Here is a 22,400-nt window from a genome sequence, read left to right on the forward strand (position 1 = left end):
TTGATTTATTGTAAAGATGAGGTCTCGCTGCCCAGGCGGGTCTCGAACCCGCGGGCTCAGGCCATCCACTCACCTCAGCCTCCCAAAGGCGCGGGATGACAGGCTGAGCCACCGAGCCCGGCAAAAAACACACTTTCAAAAGCATAAGCCAGGGGCCCCTGGCTTGAAAGGCTTTGTCCTATTTCAGCTGGAGTGACTGCCCCCTCTCCCTGGAAAACTCTTGGATCTTTACAGATAAGAAAAAAAACTAGTAATTTTTGAAAGATAAAAAACCTTAGGACACCAGCTAGGGCAGAGCTTCCCAAGATGGCTCCCCTTCCAGGCTGCCTATCCCGCCCACCCAGACCTGCCTGTTTCCCCCCCCTGGACAGGAGCCCAGGGACAGGGACGTTCAAGTCACAGGCCAGGAGTCCAAGTCACCTGCAGCCAGTCCCAGTTCTACTGCCAACTTTGTGTGACCCTGACCATGCCCTCACCCCCTTCAAGCCTCAGTTCCCTCCTCTGTAAGGCCGTGATCAAAATTCCCACCTCCTGGAGTTACTGTGAGGATTGAGATGATGCACAGGAGGGTGACCCCTCAAAAACAGCTGAACTACCTTTGGGTGGGTGGGCCCTTTAAAGCACAAGCCTCCCTGCTGGGTTCCAGAAACCTATCGGCATCAGGGTACCAGCTAGCATTGTTGCGAGAGGCTGCGTTCCGCTTCAGCCAATGTGTTTGTGGCAAACAGGTGACTGGTTCTTCTACCATGAAAACATACCTGCCCACACCACGTGGAGTGTTCGGCAGTTTTTGACCCCCCCATGCCCTCCCTCCCTCCTTATTCACTCAATCCTGCCCTGAGCAACTCTTTGTTGCTTCCCCGGATGAAAAAAGCCCTCAAAGAGAAGCATTTTGCCGATGTGGAAGAGGTGACCCCAAAAAGGGCAGAAGCATTAAAAGGCAGCAAAATGGACGAGTTCAAAACCCGTCTGGAGCAGTTGGAAAAACACCTCAATAGGTGCATTGCATCAGACAGAGAAGACTTTGAAGGTGACTAAAGTTTAAACATGTAAGAATAAATATACAGTTTTTATAAATAAATTCCGGGTTTTGGGGGTTCCCCTCATACGTAGCAACACGGATTAGAACCAACACAGGCTAAACTCTCAATAAACGCCACCTAATTATCACCATAAAATTCAGTGGCACAGATAGTACCCAGTATGTATTTCTTTTATATTAATAATATATGAATGCTTAAGATGAGAGACTTCTGTCTTGTTCATGTCAAGATGTCTCTTTCCTCAAGGTCCCTGACATCTTGAGCAAAGCCCAGCACCTGTTAGGTACCGGTTCATGCTTGATTGATCTGAGCAACGCTTGTCAAAGTGTCCCAGAGGCGTCCCTGGCTTAGACAGCACAGGCCTATTTAAATCGTCTGAATGGAAGAGAGCCAAGGTCAAGTTTACTATTCTAAGCAAAGCAGAGGAAATCTGCTTTCTTTGCTGGCATGGGCAGTCAGGGGTAGTGGGAAGGGGAACTGAAGGGCGGGCTTGTAGCCCCATGGTTCCTCCTGGCACACACCTGTCTCTCTGGGTGCAGGGACCCCACCTGCCTGACACCGTCCCAGACCCACCTTGGAGGCAGCCCAGTCCATCCAGCCTTCGGCACAGGGGTTCACATTGATGAGGACGAGGCCCTCGACCATCTCAGGGTTGTTCAGCTGTAAGTCAAGACACCAGGTGAGATAGACAATCCGGCCATCTAAAACGCCATGAACGTTAAAAGTCAAGGCGCCCCGGCTGAGCGCGGCAGAGCACATCTGTAATCCCAGCACTTAGAGTCGAAGCCGAGGTGGGAGGACTGCTTGAGCCCAGGAGTTCAAGACCAGCTTAGGCAACAAAGTGTCTCTACAAAAAAAAAAAAGGCCAGGCATAATGGCACACGCTTATAGTTCCAGTGACTCAGGAGGCTGAGGTGGGAGGACTGCCCAAGTCCAGTCATTGGAGGTTGTAGTGAGCTATGATTGCATCACTGCCTTCCAGCCTAGGCAAAAGAGTGAGACTCTTGTCTCCAAAAAAATTGGAATCGGGATCTGGGAGTATCCTGACTACGAAAAGACAATGAGGTTCTTACAAAGAAGTGTCATAGAAGATCGCTCAGCGGGCAAGGAGTGCCCGACCAGACAGCTACGTGAACAAAGCCAATGACAAAAGAATGTGTCCAGGACCATCTTCCGGGGGCGGAGGGGAAAAGTCGTGAGTGTGTGTACATAACACACACGTCACACACATGCGCAAATAACTGCACAGCACGTGGGTCATTTTTTTTTCCCCTTTTGGGCTTTTGGATGCTTTTTTCAAATGTCTTCTTTCATCTTGATTTAATTTTATCTAAAATGTAATTAAATGTAATTTTTGAAAATGCCAAGCAACTCACGGCAAATCGAGTCAGGACGTAGGCGCCGGCCCCTGTTCCCATGCCAATGATGCTCTTCAGCCTGGAAGCAAAAGCACAAATGCACGTCACAGAAGGCGGGAGCGGCAGGCGCCCGGATGACCCTGCAGCTTCCCAGGGTCAACTGTGTGGGCCCCAGGGACATGGGGGGTGCCCTGCCTGGGGGTTGGACGGAGACCCGTAACCTGGGGCAGCCTGGCCCGGCCCCCTCCCTTATCTCCTGGCAGCCACCCAGGCTCGAGAGGCTGTCTGACCTTTACGGGAAAAGCCCATTACACATGGCTTCCTCCCAGTCTTGAGCTTTATCTTGGATTCAAAGACTTGGAATGAAAACAGGTTGGACCGGGACCATGAGGCTAGTATCATCATGCCTGTGGTCCTACCGGGGCTCGTAAGAAGGGGCAGTGCCGAGAAGACGACGGGCTGGGGGAGAAACAAAGTCACAGGCACCCCTATTCCAGAATGTTCCAGGGAAGGGGAGGGGACTTCAAGAGCAAGAGGCAAGGGCAGGATAGCTGGGGTGGCTGTCATCACATCACGTGACACATTTGCTCAAGAAAAGCTGCAGTTGAGGGGGCCCGGGGTGAGCTCAGAGGTCACAGGGAACAATGTTGAAAGGATGAAATTACGGGGGTACAGGGTGAGCTCAGAGGTTGCAGGGAACAGTGTTGAAAAGCTAAAGTTCCTCTGGTTATAGACCAGCTGGGCAACTTGGAAGGTTGAGGCGGAAGGATCGCCTGAGCTCAGTAGGTCCAGGCTGCGGTGGCCGTGAGCGTGCCACTGCACTCCAGGGAGTGAGTGAGCCTCCAAATCAAAGAAAGAAAAAAAAAAGCTGAAGTTACAGGGTTGCTGGCTGGAGCTCAGAGGCTGCAAGGAACAGTATTGAAAAGCTGAAGTCGCCGGGCTCGGTGGCTCAGCCTGTAATCCCGCTCTTTGGGAGGCCGAGGTGAGTGGATTGCCTGAGCCTGCAGGTTCGAGACCCGCCTGGGCAACTTGGCGAGACCTCATCTCTGCAATAAATCAAAAATCGTCCGGGTGTGGTAGCGCATGCCTGTAATTCCAGCTACTCGGAAGGCTGAGGCAGAAGGATGGCCAGAGCCCAGCAGGTCGAGGCTGCGGTGACCGGGAGCCGCCACCGCACTCCAGTCTGGGTGACAGAGTGAGACTCCAACTCAAAAAAAAAAAAAAGCTGAAGTCAAGGAGGCCAGGTGGTGGGGAGCCCAGAGACCGCAGGGAACAACGCCAAGCCCATTTCTTGCCTACTTTCTAAACTGCAGTGTACTTTGTAGCAGTCAGGCCAGATCGAAGCAAAGGAGGGGAAGAGGCCAGGAGCCCGTCTACCGAGCTGCGGGGTGCTGATCCTCTGCTCTTACCCAAACTGGTGCAGGACTCCGGGAAGCATTTCGGCCAGCTGGTCCATGGAGGGGTACATGTACCTGGGGACAACGCAGAGTTCACGAGAGCCCGAACGCCAGCAGAAAGGGGTCATCTCGAAGGAGACACGCTCAATGGCCAGAGGCCCTGCAGCAGCCCCTCCCCCCGAGCACCCAGACTCCCACCGGCCCCTTCCCGCCTCCTCCCCAGATCTCCACCCTGGTTATCAATGGCTTCCCATGCTCCACGGCCCAGGGAAGCATCCGATGAGCATGACTAGCTCCTTCCATTCTTGCAATAGCTCTCTGAGGCCGCCATGATGTTTCCAGGATTGAGAGGATCAATGTCACTGAGGCGGAAGGATGGGACACCGTCCTCACAGACCCCAAGGTGGGGTAGCCAGAAGCCACTGCCCTCTCTGTGTCTGCTTGGCTTGGGGCCTGGGGTGCCGCAGGAACAGGGACTACACTGACTAGAAGATAGCTCAGAAGTCTCGGACACACATGAAAGGATTCAATCAACAAGGCAGCGACTGGTTCTTACACACACCAGCCACTTGGAAGGCGAGGGCAGGAGCCGCTGAGCAAAGAGAGCCAGCCAGCAAGTCAACAGCCATGAGGGGTATGATGGGTGACAGAGGCTATGGAGGGGAGTCAGGGCGCTCAGAGCGACCACGGAAACAGGGAGTCTTGTTGTGATCAAGCGGTCCGGGAGGGCTTCCTGGATGAAGTGACACTGAAGGGGTTGTGGGAGCCCAATAAGAAAGGAGTGTAGGGAATACAATGTAGACAGGGAGCCAGCATGTGCAAAGGGCCTGGAGGGAGCTGGAAAGCGCCCCTAGGGTATGGCCTCACGTATGGAACCACAGAGCCGACAGAGCCTTTGGGCAGAAGACGAGAAAAAAATGGTCAAGCCACCCTGAGATGGCTGCAGCTCAGTTTGGAGTCAGCAGCTGCCCAAGTGTGACACTGGGGAAGTCACTTCATGGGGGGGGCTCCATCCCTGCTCCCCAGGGGTGGGAGGCACAGCAGGAGGCAGAGGGATATCCCCGCAGCCGCTGAGGCAGGCCATGCCCCGATTCCTGCCAGGAGCACACCCCAGTCACCTGTAAACAGGGAGGAAAAAGCACCCTGCCCCTCGGCCTCCAGATCAACAGAATAAAAATTCCTGGGGGCGGGGCCCAGGCCTCAGAATATTTTGAACACCTCCCCAGGGGCAGCTAAGAGCCCACCCTAAGCCTTTCACACAGTTGGTCCCACCAAAGATGGATTTACGGACATACCTCGTCTCTGTTGGCTGGTTAACAATTAACCACGTCCCACTGTGTCCGTGGGCTTTTAATTTTTGGTCCCAGCTTCGTCTGGCTGGCTTCCCCTTCCCTTCCTCTCTGATAAGGGTTAATTATTAAGGATAATTCTGAGCTCTAACCCCAAAGCATAGCTATCTGTACATGCCAAGAAGGATCCTTCTGGAAGACTTTAAACCCAAGAACCTGTTTCTGCCAGGGTCTAATCACAGAATTAGGGGGGAGGGGGCGTGTGTCTCTGAGGCCCGCCTTTCCGCTTGGGACGCTGATTGGGGCACTCAGCAAGCTGGACCACCGCACACTGGGAAACTGAAGGGCCACACCCCGCGACAGCCACACACTGAGAAGGGCCAGGCTGGGTAAACACCCCGGGAACAGGACAGTCTGCTATTCCAAAGACAAAATGAGTCTTAAGGGTCAGCAGACCAGGGTTAAAGCCCGCCTCTCCTAATTTGCAGCCACGTGACCTTGAGGAAGGCAGTGAATGCCTCCATGCCTCAGTTTCTTCATCCGGAAAATGGAGCTGAGAGCACCAGTCACACCTAGCTAGCTCGTAAGGACCAAATAAAAATGGCATTTAAAAATAAAAATAATCGAGTCCAGCTCACAATCAGAGCTCATCAGTATTATTTCCTTCCCTCTCTTTCTCCTTCCCAACTTGCCAGGTTTTTCTCCACACTGTTTGGTGACAGCAAGACTCTCTCCCACTTATAAAACCAGCCTCGCAGGAAGGACAGCGAGGGGGATGAGGAGACAGTGTCTAATGAGCATGGGGTTTCAGTCTAGGAAGATGCAAAAAATGGTGGGGACAGTGGCACCACCACATCTGAATGTACTTAAAGTCCCTGAAGTATGCACTTAAAGACGAATCAAATGCTAACTCCTATGCTATATATATTTTACCACAATGAAAAATGGATACAATGATACATTTTATATCTTACTGCAATAACAATTATCATAAAAACAAAAGAGAAAAGCCAGCTGGCTGGGCGTGATGGTTCACACCTGTCATCCCAGTACTTTGGGAGGCCAAGATGGGAAGATTGCTTAAGTCCAGGAGTTTGAGAACAGTCTGGGCAATATAGCAAGACTCGTCTCTACAAGAAGTCAAAAAATTAACCAGGCGTGGGGGTGCACACCTGTAGCCCCAGCTACTCGGGAGGCTGAGGCGGAAGGATTGCCTGAGCCCAGGAGGTAGAGGCTGTCATGAGCCATGATGGTGCCACGGCACTCCAGCATAGGGGACAGAGTGAGACCCTAACACTCACACACAACCCCCACCACATACACAACCATCAAGCCAGCTTAGCACCACCTCTACCCACCCCAGACTCTACCCGCAGGGCCCTGGGGCACGGAATCCCTCCTCTCACCCCATGGGGAAGGACGCAGCGCTGTCCTGCTGGCCAGGGGCGTCCACGTGGCAGACAGCAAAGTGCTGGGTGATCTCCTGCATGTCCTCGTAGTTGAAGAGGGGGTTGTAGCAGGTTTTGTCTGAAGAACGGGTGGTGGAGAGATGAGAAAAACGTCAGGTGGGAAAGAATGTGTTGGCTTGGTGGCAAAGCACATTCATTGTGTTAGTTTACCTCCGATTCAGCAAGGGGACATGAACTTGGAGGAGAGAATGCAGACTTTTTTTTCCCCATTCTCACTTTCCTCTGGGGATAAAAGGCAAGAATAAGTCCTGGGACAGGAGAGCGATGTTCGGCAGATGAATCTTAAACTTGTAGTTGGCACTGAGGCGCCCCAGGGCTGGCTTCTGCTGTGTCCAAAGACAGCGATGATCACTATGGCCATGGCACGAGGTGGGGTTGTTCCATCGATACCCTCTTTCTGTCTGAGTCTACCAAATCACTGTCCGGGGCACACATAATTTTTAAACAAGGGCCAGGTGTGGTGGCCCATGCCTGCAATCCCATTATTTTGGGAGGCTGAAGCGGGAGAATTGTGTGAGCCCAGGAGGTCGAGACCAACCTGGGCAGCATAGCGAGACCTCATCTCTACAATAAAGCAAAAAATTAGCCGGGGGGTGATGGCGCATGCCTGCAGTCCCAGCTGCTTGGGAGGCTGAGGCCGAAGGATCACTTGGACCCAGGAGGTTGAGGCTGTGCTGAGCTGTGATCGTGCCACTGCACCCCAGTCTGGTTACAGGGCAAGACCCCAACTCAAAAAAAAAATTATTTTCCAAACAGAAGGAGCGTGGTAATTAAAACATGGTTCCTCCACCGGTGTGGCTGTGGATGAATCTTCTAGTTGCTGAGGGCCTGAGTACCCAGCTGTCTTTCTCGTCTTCCTGGGCACACATAGCTGGTCTGCATTTCCCAGGCTCCCGTGCAATAAGAGGCCATCACGTGACCAGCTTCTGGCCAACACCATGTGACACTATTTTCTCCCAACACCGGCTGCCCATTCCTCCAGGTTCCTCTCTTTTCCCATCTCCCTGCCAGATAGGAGTTGCTAGCGGAAGCCTGTGAGGCCCCAGGAGGAGGGCACAGTCACAAGCTGGAAGGAGACTGGGCCCTGGAATGTGTCCCCTGAGCATTCACTGAATATTTACAGGAGTGAGAAATGAACATGTATAGTTCCAAGCCACAGAGGACTTGGGGTGTTTTGTTACAGCGGTTAGCCTACTGCAACAAAAGTGTGCCTCTCTAAATGGGGAGGTGGAACACCACCATATGCAATTCCACATCCTTGTTTGAGTCAGTGAAATAAGATGTCTATCAAAACACTCAACATGAGGCCTAGTACAACATGGACAGGGGAAAACAGAGGAAGGAGCGAGACCAAAGAAAAGTGAGAATAAAGGGGAAAGAGTGGTTTGCAGTGACTGAATCATGCCAGCATAGAGGTATTACTTAATAAGCTTCTGGGGGAAAGAATGAAACCAGGCAGTCCATCCATCTAAGCTCAAGCAAGCATCCAGCTCAAAGTACTCAAGTTCAAGAAGATTGCCGGACCAGGAAGACCATAAGCTCCCTCTGATTCACCACAGAAAGGGTCAACCTGGTTCTGTGAAATTTTAACACCAAGTAGACCCCCTTCTATCTTCATCTATGAGAAAATGGGGCACCCACCTACAGGAACCCTTCCTGGAGTCTTAAAAATTCACCGTCTATTACTCCTAATAGGCAAAAAGTGGACAGGCCCCAAATGCCCATCAACCAAAGGCTGGACGGACAGCGTGTGGCATACCCAGCCCATGGAAGATTATTCCACAGCCCATGTACTGATGTATGCTACAACACGGATCGACCTTCACACCACTGAAAAAGCCAGTTACCAAAAGCCACATGGGATATGATTCCATTTATATAAAACCCCAGAACAGGTAAATTCACAGAGAAGGAAGGTAGGTGAGTGTCTGGTCGCCAGAGCCAGGGTACAGAAGGTTGGAGTCAGCAGAGGAAGGACACAGGATTTCTCTCTGGAGTGATGAAAATGTTCTACAAGTTGATTGCACTGATGGCTGCACACTCTGTGAAAATACTAAAGACCGTGTGTCCACATTCACGTATAAATCACTGTCACATCACTCCCTTTCTGCAGCACCTCCAGGCACGCAGACGACTCACACTCAGTGCCATTCTGGCTTCTCCAGGCTGTGGCAAGAGTTCTTCCCAGAACAGGTCCAGAAAGTCCCAGGGGGAAAAAAAAAACCCACCAGCTCCCAGCCACCATCCCTTCCAGGCTTGCCTTTCTCTCTACCCTCTCAGGGACGAGCTGACCAGGAGCCGCAGCTGCCCAGAACTTACGGTTCATGCCAATGTCGTGGTAGGTGAGGATGACGGGCCGGTTTCCCTTGGGGGTCCCACACAGGGTGACATGGATAGAGCCATGTACAGTCTCGATGTCCTGCTCCTGAGGACACAGCAGACAAAGGGCTTGTCACGTGGGGTTCATAGCGTCGGCGTGGCTGGTTTACCAGCTGAAGACACTGGGCGTTGTTTCTGGCTGTGTTTTGAGGAAGCTCACTCCTCACTCGAACACCCGTCTTGGGTTTCGGACAACGGGTTTCTGGCCAGAAACCACGCCGAGAAGAAGGCAGGGAAAGGGAAGCAGAACTCTATCAGGAGGCCGAAGAAAGAGGCCTGGTCGGACTCTACTGATAACTGCACAAACTCCAGTGAAAGGGTCAGCCCCAGCGGCCCTCTCTACTCAGGACTCTTTCTTCATTCCCAAAATCGAGGTCATCAAGGCATGAGCTTGTTTGACTCCCCACTTCTATGCCCACCTGCCCCACGGTCCTTGTGCTGTGACTGATATCTGATGGTTTGCGGTACCCAGAATCAGTCCCTACTTCCATGAACCGCCCTTATTTCCCCACTCTCACCCTCAGAAGGCCTGTTGACCTTGACATCTGTCCTCCCAGCCCTGGGGTCAATTCGTGCATTCCACCTCCCAGCCACAAGGACTAGTTCGGGGAAGGACTCACGAGTTGGCGCAGGCCAATTAGCGCCAACCACACTTCCAGCTAGCTACTGGGGAGCTAGAATGGACTTGACCTCCCAAGGCTGGGAGGGTCGAATCTGCAGCAGCCATGGTGCTACCATGGCCAGCCCAGAGACGGAAAAGAGAGGAAGCAGGTCTTGACGTCAGCAGCCACCACCTGAAATGTTCAGTTGGGCATGCCACCAACTTCCCATCCCACGTAAGCCACTGCAGGTTGACCAGAAGAATCCCAAATGAGACCATATCCATCCTCCCTCCTGCCCTTCCTTCTCAGAGGGTCAGGCGGTCCTTCTCCTGGTCAAGGCCAACTCTCACCCACTCGCCCAGTCTTCCCCACCCTAATCCTCTCAAGCTCCTTCCCAAGACTTGAAGATCCGCCATCTTGTTCCCTCCTAGACGATGTCATCTCGCCTTGGTTCCAAGCACCTCAACTCTCTCATGGAGCCACCTCTCACCCGCCATATTCCTCTGACTTCCCGGGAGGGTATCATGAGCTTTTCCCCGCCCTCACTCCAGCCCACCTGGGTTCCTACCTCCTTGAAGCCACCCAGAAGCTCCCGGGAACCCCCGCCTCCCATCTCCCCTGAGCGACTTCCAAGACCCAAAGCAGTGCCTGCCCTGTGAGATGCCCCTGCACCCCCAGCGAATTAGGGGAGACAGGGTTGCCAAACTGTTGAGGACAGGACGCCGAGACCTTCCAGGTCCCGGGCAGCGCCGAGCCACAGCCTTCCACATCCCCATCCTCCACAAGAGCCCTGTGTGGGTCACAGGGTCCGCGTCAGCCCGGGGAAGTGACATCGGTGGTCCAGAGTCACATGGGCCAGAAGCGGCTGATGGATCTCTCAACAGCCAGCCTCTGCAAGACCTCCTTGCCTCGTGAGACCTCACCTGCCGAGGGCACCCTCTCGGGCCTCACATGGCCCCCTCAGGTCCGCACATGGCATTTATTTTCCAAAGAGTCAACGAGGCATCGAGAGAGAACACAGAAGTCTAGAACCTGCTTCCAGCAGCCAACGTAATGGGACCCTCATGTCATTGCTGTGTGGGCTGGGGGCAAGGTCAGTGTCCACAAGCTCACGCTGGAGCAGAAGTGGGGGAGAGACCACCACTTAGGAGCCCTGTGGGGGCAAGTCGCCCCCTCACCAGTTTGCATCTGTAAGATGAGAACAGCCTGGGCCCCGCCTGCCTCCTGGGGGGCTGTGCCTGCAACCCCTGGGCTCCCAGGCCTGCTAGTGACCCATCTGAGCCTCCCCCGCACTGTCTGCCTAGGCTGGGGATCAAATCCCACCTCTGCTACTTCTTACCTTTGAGATTTACACCTTGTCTATTTCATCCAACAAACATTTATTAGGCACCTACTGTTTGCATGGGCCAGTTAGTCCCTGAAGGGATGAGTAGATATACACAAGCCAGACGGGGCAGTGGGGAGGGCCCCAGGGGCTGCAGGCAAGAAGGCTCAGCCTGTAATCCCAGATAATTGCGGGTTCGAGACCCACCTGGGGAAACTTGGTGAGACCTTGTCTCTACAATAAATAAAAAATTAGCCGGGCGTGGTAGTGCACGCCTGCAGTTCCGGCTACTTGGAAGGTTGAGGCGGAAGCATCGCCAGAGCCCAGCAAGTCGAGGCTGCGGTGGCTGGGAGCATGCCACTGTCCCCCAGCCTGGGTGACAGAGTGAGACTCCAACTAAAAATAAAATAAAATAAAACAATTCAAAGTTATCATTAAAAAAAAAAGAAGTGGCAAGGATAAGGATTAACCCACCACCTGGAGAGGCTCTGGAATCCCACAAGGCCAGTGATTTTCAAGGCAGGGCATTCCCGGCCCTCCCCATGAGACTCCTGAAGCCAGCAAGTCCCGGGCAGGCCACGCCACCGCCGTGCCTCTGTCCAAGGAAACACCTCGCCCGAGCCTCAGAGGGACATGGGGTGTTTGCAGGGTGACGGCGGCGACACAGACACAGTGTAGTGCAGGCCTGGCGCCCTGGCAGCACGGGGTCCTTCTGGGCCACCTGCCTCATCACCCTAACACAACGAGTCCCCCGGCACACAGGGCTCATCCCCCGGCACACACGGCTCATCATCGCCCTGCCCCTCCTCCCCTAGAGGCTCAACCCTTCTTTCCTGCCCAGAACAAGCACTGGAAAAATCCATGGACAGGCACGGAGCATCCTTATGCCCCGAATGTGACCAGGGATCAGCTGCTGGGCCCGGCCTGGCCCTGAAGCCACCGTGGGAACAATGGGCCATTGTGAGGGTACACGCTCCATTGTCTCACCAGCTGACCCACATGTTTCCCTCTAAAAATAGGCCAGAGCAGGCAGCGTCCCCCCCCGCCCGTGGATCTCAGGGATTCAATCTGAGCTCTGGCCTCCCCATCCCTCAGTCTCCAGGTCCTCGTTTCCGAGACGGCAGAGAGTGGCCTCCGCCCCGGGTCCTCAGGACGAGAGGAGTCACCTGTCGGGATGCCCACCTGCACAGAGGCCAGAGCCTAGCGCCAGGCAGGAGGGGGATTCTCAGTGTATACGGGAGCAGGTTTCACCGCGGGGACAGATGTGCGTCACCCAGTCCCGCTAGCATCAGGAATGTCCCTGCCAGGCCCCAGGGATGGGGATACGTACCAGGTTCTTTGAAGGCCTTAAGCTTATTCAGCCACAGACGCTAAACTTGAGGGTCTCCCCCTCAGTCCAAGAAAGGCGACTTCGGTCTGGTTCTGTGTCCCATCCTAGGACCCACACCGTGCACACAGTAGGCGCTTAGCATCTGTCGGATCAAAGATCTGAGCCTGGTGTGACACCAGTGAGCGTCACTCCCCCCCCCCAGAGAGGGGCCATCCTCTCCTCAGGGCATTGATCCACTTGTGGTTCACTGTCCACTGTGCTCCCTAACAGGCTGTGACACACTGGGCCAGCTCCTTCCCCCAAGACCCCTCAGGACAGGTGAGAGCCTCACAGGACACTGCCCCTTCACCCCTCCTGAGAGCCACAGGAGTGTGAGGAGGTGGCTGAGGCCCCTGGGTTCCCACGTGACACAGACACAGTGTGATGCGAGTCTCCCCCGCGGCTCCTTCTTACCTTTGGAACTGATGCCTCGTCTATTTCATCCAACAAACATTTATGAGGCACCTACTGTATGCCAGGGCCACTTAGTCCCTGAAGAGACGAGGAGATATAAACTCACAAGCCAGAGGGGGCAGTGGGGAGGGCCCCGGGGGCTGCAGGTCCTCTGGGTCCTTTCAGAAGCGGCAAGGATAAGGATTTAACCCACCACCCGGAGAGGCTCTGGAATCCCACAAGGCCAGCGGCAAGTCTCAAGACGACATTGACGCCGTCAGGCTTAAAGACCCAGTCTCGGAAAGCGAAAGTGAGGAGGTGGAGGGTAGTAGGTAGAGGTGGTCCCCTGGTTGTAATCCAGCCTGGATCAAGGAGAAGACTTGCCAGGTACCTGCCAAGAGCCAGGTGGGCACCTGACCTTCCCATCACAGGGAAACCTGTCAATCCTATTTTCTTTTCTTTTCTCTTTTTTTTTTTTGAGTCGGGGTCTCACTTATCACCCAGGCTGGAATGCAGTGGCACAATCACAGCTCACCGCAGCCTCAACCTCCTGGACTCAGGCAGTCCTCCTACCTCAGCCTCTTGAGTAACTGGGACTACAGGTGCACGCCACGACACCCAGCTAGTTTTTTTAATTTTTGTTTTTGTAGAGATGAGGTCTCACTATGTTGCCCAGGCTGGTCTCGTTACTCCTGGGCTCAAGCAGTCCTTCTACCTCGGCCTCCCAAAGTGCTGGGATTACAAGTGTGAGCCACTGCGCCTGGCCTCAATCCCATTCGACAAGTGAAGAAACTGAGGTGACTTCCCTAAGGTCACGAGCTTGCGGTGGCAGAGCCGGGATTAAAACCCTCATCCTGTACTGGGCTCGGTGGCTCAGCCTGTAATCCCATGCTTTGGGAGGCCGAGGTGAGAGAATTGCCTGAGTCTGCGGGTTTGAGACCCACCTGGGCAACTTGGCAAAACCTCATCACTACAATAAATCAAAAATTAGCCGGGCGTGGCAGCGTGCGCCTGTAGTTCCAGCCATTTGGAAGGCTGAGGCGGAAGGATCGCCAGAGCCCAGCAGGTCGAGGCTGTGGTGGCCGGGAGCGGCCACTGCACTCCAGTCTGGGCGACAGAGTGAGACTCCCACTCAAAAAACAAAAATAAAAATAAAATAAAACCCTCATCCTCACACGCTGGGCCCTCACCCTCTGCTGCCAGGGTTCTCCTGGCCCCAACGGCTCTCTTCTCAGTTTTGTGCCGACCAGTGCACACAGGAAGAAAGAGAAAGAAAAGCAAGAGCTATGACCTTCCCGTCCCATCATCACACACACACACGTGCACACACGTGTTTCTGAGCCAGCTCTGACACTCTCTCCCCGTTGGCCAAAACCAGGAAGATTGTGTCTGGGATTACATGGGAGAATCACAACACTCATAAACATGTGCCTCTGTCCTCATCAGTCCCAGAGGCACGTTTTGTCCTTGGGTCCCTGCGGGGATGACTTACCTAGCACTCCGGAGAGAAGAACCTGTCCGGTGTCATGGTTTCCCAGACAGAGGATACAAGGAACCCTCCACATCAGAACCACCTGGGGCACTGTGCCCTCTCCCCCAGGGGAGGAAGGCCTGCTCTCTCGGGCTCTTCGGGGCACGCGTCTCAGCTGGGACAGTGGACAAGAACACCCACAATGCCTCCACCCCCAGAACCCCACAATCAGCTCACCCACCGTGTAGGGCCAGCCCCCAGGAGCCCCTGCCAACGGGGATCTGATTCAGGGTGCTGAGAGACAGGTAAACCCAGGCTACATATATTTCTCTCTCCCCTGCTCTGGAAGATTCTAGAATGCACTTCTCAGTGTTTACAGGGGAAGGCGGGGAGAGGGGGCCTGTCTTGAGTGTCTTACATGTGCTTTCTCGCTGAATACACCCAACCACCACCCACACTGTACAGATGAGACAACCGAGGCTCAGAGAGGGTAAGTAGCGCACCCAAGGTCACACAGCCAGAACAGTGAAGCAGGATTTGAACCCATCGTGGATTTGGACAGCCCGAGTTCAAAGCCTGTTCTCTTTAACATCCCTGCTTTACAGGCGCCAAGTGGAAAGGGTTGGAGAAAACTTTCCTTGCAACGGTGGCTCCCTAAAGGCACGCAGGAGACCAGGTTCTCCACATCAAGGCAGGCCCCTTTCACTCCAAGGCCCGGCAATCCGTGCAGCACATCCTAGTTACACTCATGGATGGGCCAGAGCAAAACATCTGCTCCTCCCGTGCTCCCCTGACCGGCCTCTGCCCCAGGCTGCAGGCGTGTGAGGCTGCAGGCGTGTGTGTGCTTGTGAGGACGCGCGCCAGGCTTGGAGAGGCCTCAGCCCAGACATCACCTGTTCAGGCAGGGAGGCCCTTCCTGTCGCCCACCATGCACCCCACATGTGGTCCTTTGTTCTCTCTGTAACAAGACACAATTTCAATGGCTGCCTCCTCCTCACCCAGATACCCGTTCCCGGGGGGAAAAGGCTGGCTCTGCTGCAGACAGGGCCTGGCCTGTGGGGTGCACTGGAGACTTATGGTCTACACCGCTGGTAAGCTGGCAAGTAGCAAACACGTGCACCTACCTCTATGGTCTAAACCGCCTGCAAGTCAACAAGTGGCAAACACGGCACCTAACACTAGTGTACATTGCCTGCAAGTTGGCAAGTAGCAAACAGGCACCTACCTCCATGGTCTACACTGCCTGCAAGTCAACAAGTGGCAAACACGGCACCGACCGCTAGTCTAGATGGTCTGCAAGCCAGCAAGTAGCAAACACTCACCTACCACTACAGTCTACACCACCTATAAGCTGGCAAGGGGGAAATAGCTCCTATCACTAAGTACCCTGCAAGGATGTCATCTCTGACATCTTAGATGGTTCAAGACCAGCCTGGGTAACAGAGCGAGACCTCATCTCTACACAAAAAAATCAAAATACTAGCCACGAGTGGTGGTGTGCACCTGCAGTCCCAGCTACTTGGGAGGTTAAAGTGGGAGGATCGTCCGAGTCCAGCAGATGGAGGCTGTGGTGAGCTGTGATTGTGCCACTACCCTCCAGCCTGGGTGACAGAGTAATACCGACTCAAAAAAAAAAAAAGAAAAAAAGGCACACTCCTCCCCCCCACATCTTTCCGATTCATCTCTTGTGCCCATGAAGAAGGGTTCGAATGCCCCCACTCTGCCCCAGTGAACCACAGAAGACGTGTGTGGAGGGAGCTCAAACCGAACCTGGCCTGATTCTTTTCCTTTCACCCTGCCCCCTACTTCCTACCTGGAACAGGGCCGAGCTGCTTGGGGATGAAACGGCCATGGTACAAACACGAGGACAAAGTGATGCCGGAAGGACAAACTTCAGCTGGGCCAGGTTCGTGGCCTGCGGTATCAAGCCAGCATTCGTGGCCTGCGGTATCGAGCCGTCTAGGTTGGCGAGAGAAGCCAGCCTTTCCTTGTTTGGGGCACGGAGGGTGAGTGACACTCATCCCAAGGACAGACCTGCCTGGTCAAGTCACCAGCCTTCTCTGACAGTCCCTACCATCCACTGTGAGCTGAGAGAACAACAAACCCGCCTGCACCACCAAGCGTCTCCCAAAGCTAAAACCACGGTGCGGACCTGGGTGCCTTCTGCAAGCAGTTTCCCTCCATGCCGGCTGTTACAGACAACGGTGCCAGGGATGATTATGGTGAAGCTGCCAGGGCCAGCCGCGGGCTTAAGTCAACTTGCCAGATAATGGGCGGGCTGCAAGTGAGCTGGCGAATGGGCAGCCCCTCCCTCGGTCCAGCAAGCCTTGGCATCGAGGTATGGCTGGAGCGGGGAGGGCCTACTATGGAATAGGCCAAGAAAGCCATCAAGAAGTCAAGGCCTATGGAGGGAAAAAAAAAGGCTCGTCATGCCAGAAGCTCGAACCACCTCCATATTTTCATAAAATGATGTGCCCCTCCCTCTCCAGCATCTTCCTGGTCCATCTCCTGTGCCCACGGAGAAGGAGGGGCGAGCAGGCCTATGGCCACATGTGCACTTATGACCATCCTGTTAAGTCAGGAGCACAGAACGCGTGGGAGATGCCCAGGGGGAGGTCTTATAGGGAAGGAACACTACAGTACTTGCATTTGAGGGGGCAGCCCTAACACAGAGTTTATTTGTAAAAAAAAATTGCATATTTATTCTTCCCTGCTTAAACTGCAGTCACCTTCCGTGTCCTCTCTGTCTGATGCAATGCACCTCTGGAGACACTTTTTCCACGGCTCCAGACAGTTTTCAGACTCATCCATTCGGATGCCTTCGAGTGCTTCTGCTGTTTTCTGTGTCACCTCTTCCACATCGGCAAAATGCTCCCCTATGAGGATTTCTTTCGCCCGAGGAAACGTGAAAAGAGTCACTCAGGGTGAGATCGGGAGAACAGGGAGGGGAGGGCACGGGGCTCCTGCCCATTGGGATCAGAAACTGCCGAACACTTAAGTGCAGTGTCGTCATGGTAGACGAACCAGTCACCCGTTTGCCACAACTCGGGACGTTTCTTCCGTAAATCGTGACACACATGATCCACCAACGTTTTTATCTGAAGTTTTGAGAAAGTTGAAGGTGACTGAAGTTTAAACAAGAATAAATACACAATTTTAATAGATTCCAGATTTGTGGGGTCCCCCCTCATATCAGAACAGACCCCCTTTTACCGAGCAAATCCTAGAAAGCCAGCCTGGCCCTCACTGTCACAACAGCCATGTGACAGGTCACCTCCGGGGTTGAGGGGCAGGTGCCCAGGCTTACACCCACAGAACAGAGTGAAGATTCAAGATGGCTCCTTGGGCTTGCAAGGCTGTGACTCCCATCCAAGCCCCACGGCAGTGGCAGAGGTGATGGAGACGTCCAGAAGGTAAGATCCCCAGGGTTGGCTGGAGCTGGGATTACATCCTTCGCCCCTCAGTCTCCTTCAATGTCATCATCTCATCGAGAAAGAAGATGTTTTGGGGTCAAGAAACAGGTGGTCGTGGGCAGAAGGGCACGGGGTGAAACAGGAAGTCCCCAAGGAAAGAGGAGGAAGGTCTTTCTTGGATGAGTAGGGAGAGAAAGTGTGGTCCGCCTTGCCTCTGGGAGCAGGAGGGGACAGAAGAGCTGCCGTGTGTGTTCCATGCTGGCGATGTGCTCAGGACAGTGACGCTCCCTCCGTTCCACAGATTAGAAAACTAAGCCCTGGGGAGGTCAAGCGCACAGCCAAGGACACGCGGCTCACCAACGCCAGGACTGGAACTGGACTCACTTCTGCTCACCACACCCTTTCTGGGACCCCAGGAGATGGACGTCTGCACTGAGCCAGCCTGATGGAGCCTGGCCTGGACGGCGTCGGAGGCCCGAGTCTGAGCCCCACCCTGGGGTCCGGTGGGGGAGCCGTCCTCTCCCGCTCCGCCAGAGGGTCCTCCGAGGAAACCCAGTTTTATGGTTTAAAGCCTCATTTTGCGCTGATCCAGATGAGCGTCCCCGCCATCTGTCACTCGGGGCTCACTCTAAGTCCCAGTGGCTTTGCTAGGAAGTAGGGCTGGGGGGGTGGGGAGGTGATTTGAGGATAGCCAGGCTTCTGCCTGAGCTCTGCCCACCTTCACCCAGGGGGAGGGGGCTGGAAACAAGAGGCGATTGTGCAGAAAGACAGAAATCAGTGAAAGGTCACCGCTTCCATTTTCCCATAAGCTGGTCTGCATCCAAGAGATGGGAGGAAATAAATCATCCCCCTCTTCCAGCAGGGATCGAACATCCCCGAGCCCAGCTCAGCCCCTGCACTGCCCGCAAGTGGAGCCCCGGGGTCACATCAGCTCACTTTCCAGGGAGCCCTGGTGAGCACACAAACACAGATCCCCATGGAAACCAAATCAAATCTAACCATCTGAATAACTCAGGATCCAGGTGGAAGGAATTAGAAACAACAAATCCAGCAAGGCAGTCAACCGGAGCCACAGAAAGCCACCGGCCAGGGGTGGGGGGTGGTGAAAATTACACACAGTAGACTCAACTCTGCGGTCCCCTCCCTGGACGAAATTCAGCTGGCTGTGGCTCCGGATGTGGGCATGGGGTCTGTCTCCGCCATCAAGCTCATTATGGCCTGACACGGAGCAAATCCTCTAAGCCTTCTCCGAGCCTTGTCGCGGCAACTATAAAATGAGGATGGCCATGATTCCCTTCCTCCCAAGGTTGCTGTGTGGATCCCATGAGAAGGTTCCAGAAAAGAGCTCAGCGCGGTTCCCGGGGTACAGAAGTCCTCTCAAGAGATGGCAGCCTGTTATGACGGCCACGATGATTACCTTTTTAGGAATCAGAAGACTCTCCAGGTAGGACTATCTCAACAGTACCTGTTGGCAAGGTTAAGGTACTCCTTAACTTCTTCAAAAGGGTCTCTCATCTCCAAAAGAGGGCAGACTCCCCACCCCGGCCTTGGCAATGAAACCCTGAGACAATGAAGGGATGTGCAAATATTCATCCTCCCTGTCCCTGTGCCTTCTCCAGTGAGCCTTCGAGAAAGCTTCCCCATCAGGAGCAGAAGGGGTAAACCTGAGTCCTCTAAAAGGTATTCGCCAGCTCCAATAGTCTCAGACTCCAGAATTCTAGCCAAAGACAATAGCTGGAACCCAAAATACCCCCTCTCCCTCCCCACTCATGAAATCAGCAAACACAACTGCTTGGAGCCTGATGCCAGAGCCTTCTCAGCAGAGCCAGATCAGATCACATCCTTCCTGCTGTCCTGGCTCCTGGACCTGCAACCCATCCTGCCTGCAAGCCACCCTGCCGTGCTGGGAAGGCTCCAGGCTGTCTCCAGGAAGAAAAGCCATGCAGGGTCCTGAGAGCAGCTGGCCTGACCTCACATGCAAATCAGCGATCGATTTGCCTCAAAACATCACCCAGGTCAAAGCAAACAGTCCCCCTCAACCGCCCTTCCCCCCAGCAGGTAATGTCAGCTGGGGGGAGATAAGGTCACAATGCCACCTGCTCTGGCAATGGAGCTGTCTCCTGAAGCAGGCCACCCAACGGCAGACCCCTCCAGCAGCTTCTAGAGGCTGAGTTCTGGGCTCAGTGCATATATTTTGATTCATTAAAAAAAAAAAAAATACACTTAAATCTTGGACTACATTGGGAAAGGAAAAGAGAACCTGCCTGAATGTCAAAATGCAGCCAGCACCCATTGTCTTTCAAGAGCTAACATTAGCTGGGCGTGGTGGAGCACACCTATAGTCCTAGCTAATCAGGAGGCTGAGGTGGGAGGATCCCTTGGGCCCAGGAGTTACAGGCTGTGTGGGTTTTGATTGTGCCACTGTACTCAGCCAGTGTAACACAGTGAAACCCAGACTCTAAACAAATACATAAATACCTGGACCTGGTAACACACACCTGTCATTCCAGTTACTTGGGAGGCTGAGGCAGGAGGATCACTTGAGCCCAGGAGTTCGAGGCTGCAGTGAGCTTTGATAGTGCCACTGCACTCCAGCCTGGGTGACAGATAGAGACCCTGTCTCTAAGCAAACAAACAAAACTAACATTGGCTGCTTTCAGACACAGACGATAAAGCAACCCCAACTTCTTAAACTCCACCCCCAAAGAACTAGCCAGAGGGGACCTCTGTTTTAAGAAGCAGAAGCAGAACCAACTAACCAAATACACAGACACCTGCGTTCTGCCATCAGGGCCCATCAGTTCTCGAGTCCTGGAGCAGCTGGGCCTCAGCAGGTTAAACATAAGCCCAAGGGAACACTGTCTAGATGACGGGTCTAGATGAGAAGGCTGAACTGGAATCATGTTTACAAGTACCACACTGGCCTCTCCCGGTTCAGGACTGCAGCAGAGTATGGCGAGCTTGAGAGAACCGGTCTGGGTCAGACGGCGCCGGGCTCAGGGTGGTCCCTCCACAGCCACCAGCCACAGGAAAGCCTGGATTTCCTGCAGACTCAGGCTGATGAGACAGGTCCCAGAAGACTCAGAAAGAACACACAGAAGGTCCTCGGCCCTGGTCTGGCTCATCAGAAGACACGAAGTTCATACAGGCAGGTGATTTGTTTCACAGAAGCCCTCGTGTGAATCTGGGGTCCCAGCGTGCTAGCTAGTCCCTGGGTTGGCTTGCCCTGCGGCCAACCTTGGCCACGGCTTTGCTACTGTCAGCTCCCGGCCATAATCCCCCTGAGCCATAACCCATCAGGGCCCGGAGAGCCACGGTTGTCAATTGCACCGCATCTTTTGAAGGAAACCCTGCAGGAACCCCGCACCCAAGACTCTGGAGACTGCTGGAAACCTGGGAGCCATCGTGGGGTCCACTCCCTCCCAATGGCTTCTCATGAGTCAATTAGATCTCTGAGCCATATCCAGATCGGCGCAGGTTCACACAAAGATCTGGTTGGGAACAATCTTGACAAAGTGTCATTCGATGCTCAGATTCAGCTCAAACGTTGTGACTCGTTGGTAAGACCGAACCGATTTGCAGCCCACAGGAATAACTCAACGTGGTGCTGAAGACGCAGCCAGGCTCTGGGGTTGCTGCCACACACTGCCTAAAATGACCTGTCCCCAGGCTTCTCCCTGTCACAGGACTGGCTCCATCTCTCCTGCAGGTCTTGATGCAATGTCACCTCCTCCAAAAGCCCTCCCTGAGCCCTCGACCCAAGACAGCAACCTCCCCCTCCATGCCCTGGCCCATCTCCCTCCTCCGTATCACCCTTCACTATTGTTTTCAAAGTACCCACGGAAACTGGAATCGTTACATGTGCTTGTTTGTGACTGTTTCTCTCTCCCCTCCAGTGACTCAGAAGGACTTCAAACATGTTCTGGAAGCAAGAGGCTTGATTTCCCACATTAGTCCTACCTCTTCCCAGCTCTGTACTCTCAGGCAAGTCACTTAACCTCTCTGTGCCTCTGACTCTTCCTCTGTAAAATGGGGACAGAATTGCTGTGGACACGAGATGGGCACGGTGCAGGGTGTGCTCAGAATGAGTCCGGGCACACAGTGGGTGCTCAGCGGTCCTATACTAGAATGACCAGATATGCCTCTCCCCGGCTTTGGGGAGTCCAGCACCGAGGGTCCTGAAAGCAAGGATCACTGCCTGTCACGGGTGTCATGGTGCTGTCCTAGCACCATAACCAATGCCAGGTGTGAAGAGGGCACTTGTTAAAGGGACACAGCCACGCACAACAGGGGAAAACACCCAGCCTCACAGGACAGCTCCGGGGATTAACCCAGAGGGCCCAGCCCGGACCTGCTACACGACGACTGTAGACCTTGTCCTGACCTCTGCCACCCCCCTCCCAAGGCCTCACTGTGTGGTGCCCACTGTGATGATGTCCTAAGGGTACAGCTTCCTTGCCCATCCCACCTGAGCACCGGCAGGAGGGGCCCAAGCCCCATCTTCTGCTCCACCAGCTACCTGTGTACCAAGATGGGAACACAGGAGTGTGCTTTGCTAGTTCGCAAGGGCAACACACAAGAAAGAAAGCATCTCCACAGGGACCATATAAACTGCGCTTTCTAGGTTTGCCAGAATGGATGACCAGGATTTCAAAAGTCCGTAGTAACCACATGACCCAGCAATTCCACCCCTGAGTAATGCCCCAAAGAGTTAAGAGCAGGGTCTCCGGGAGGTATCTGTATACTCATGGCCACAGCAGCATTATTGACAGTAGCAACCCAGTGGCCATCAGTCAACAAATGAATAAGCAAAATGTGGCACAGACGTGATGGAATATTATTCAGCCTTTAAAAAACTTCCAGCTGGGAGCAGGGGCTCATGCCTGTCATCTC

General features: G+C 54.0%; 1 protein-coding gene across 2 annotated transcripts in view; it reads right to left on the reverse strand.

Annotated features, from left to right (window-relative positions):
• Nucleotides 1-22,400, reverse strand: part of NDRG1 (N-myc downstream regulated 1) — a 57,093-nt gene that overhangs the window by 14,825 nt on the left and 19,868 nt on the right. Inside the window, exons 4-8 of one of the 2 annotated variants that reach the window (XM_008061958.2) lie at nucleotides 8,876-8,981; nucleotides 6,494-6,614; nucleotides 3,811-3,873; nucleotides 2,420-2,480; nucleotides 1,617-1,703 (exon numbers count right to left, since the gene is read on the reverse strand). In XM_008061958.2, the coding sequence (XP_008060149.1) occupies nucleotides 1,617-1,703; nucleotides 2,420-2,480; nucleotides 3,811-3,873; nucleotides 6,494-6,614; nucleotides 8,876-8,981 (438 nt within the window). The remainder of the gene's footprint in view (nucleotides 1-1,616; nucleotides 1,704-2,419; nucleotides 2,481-3,810; nucleotides 3,874-6,493; nucleotides 6,615-8,875; nucleotides 8,982-22,400) is intronic. The other variant, XM_008061959.2, reaches the window with a different exon arrangement.

This window comes from Carlito syrichta, unplaced genomic scaffold (genome assembly GCF_000164805.1).
Source record: "Carlito syrichta isolate Samal-C Ts95f unplaced genomic scaffold, Tarsius_syrichta-2.0.1 Scaffold305643, whole genome shotgun sequence".
NCBI classification, from domain to species: Eukaryota; Metazoa; Chordata; class Mammalia; order Primates; family Tarsiidae; genus Carlito; species Carlito syrichta.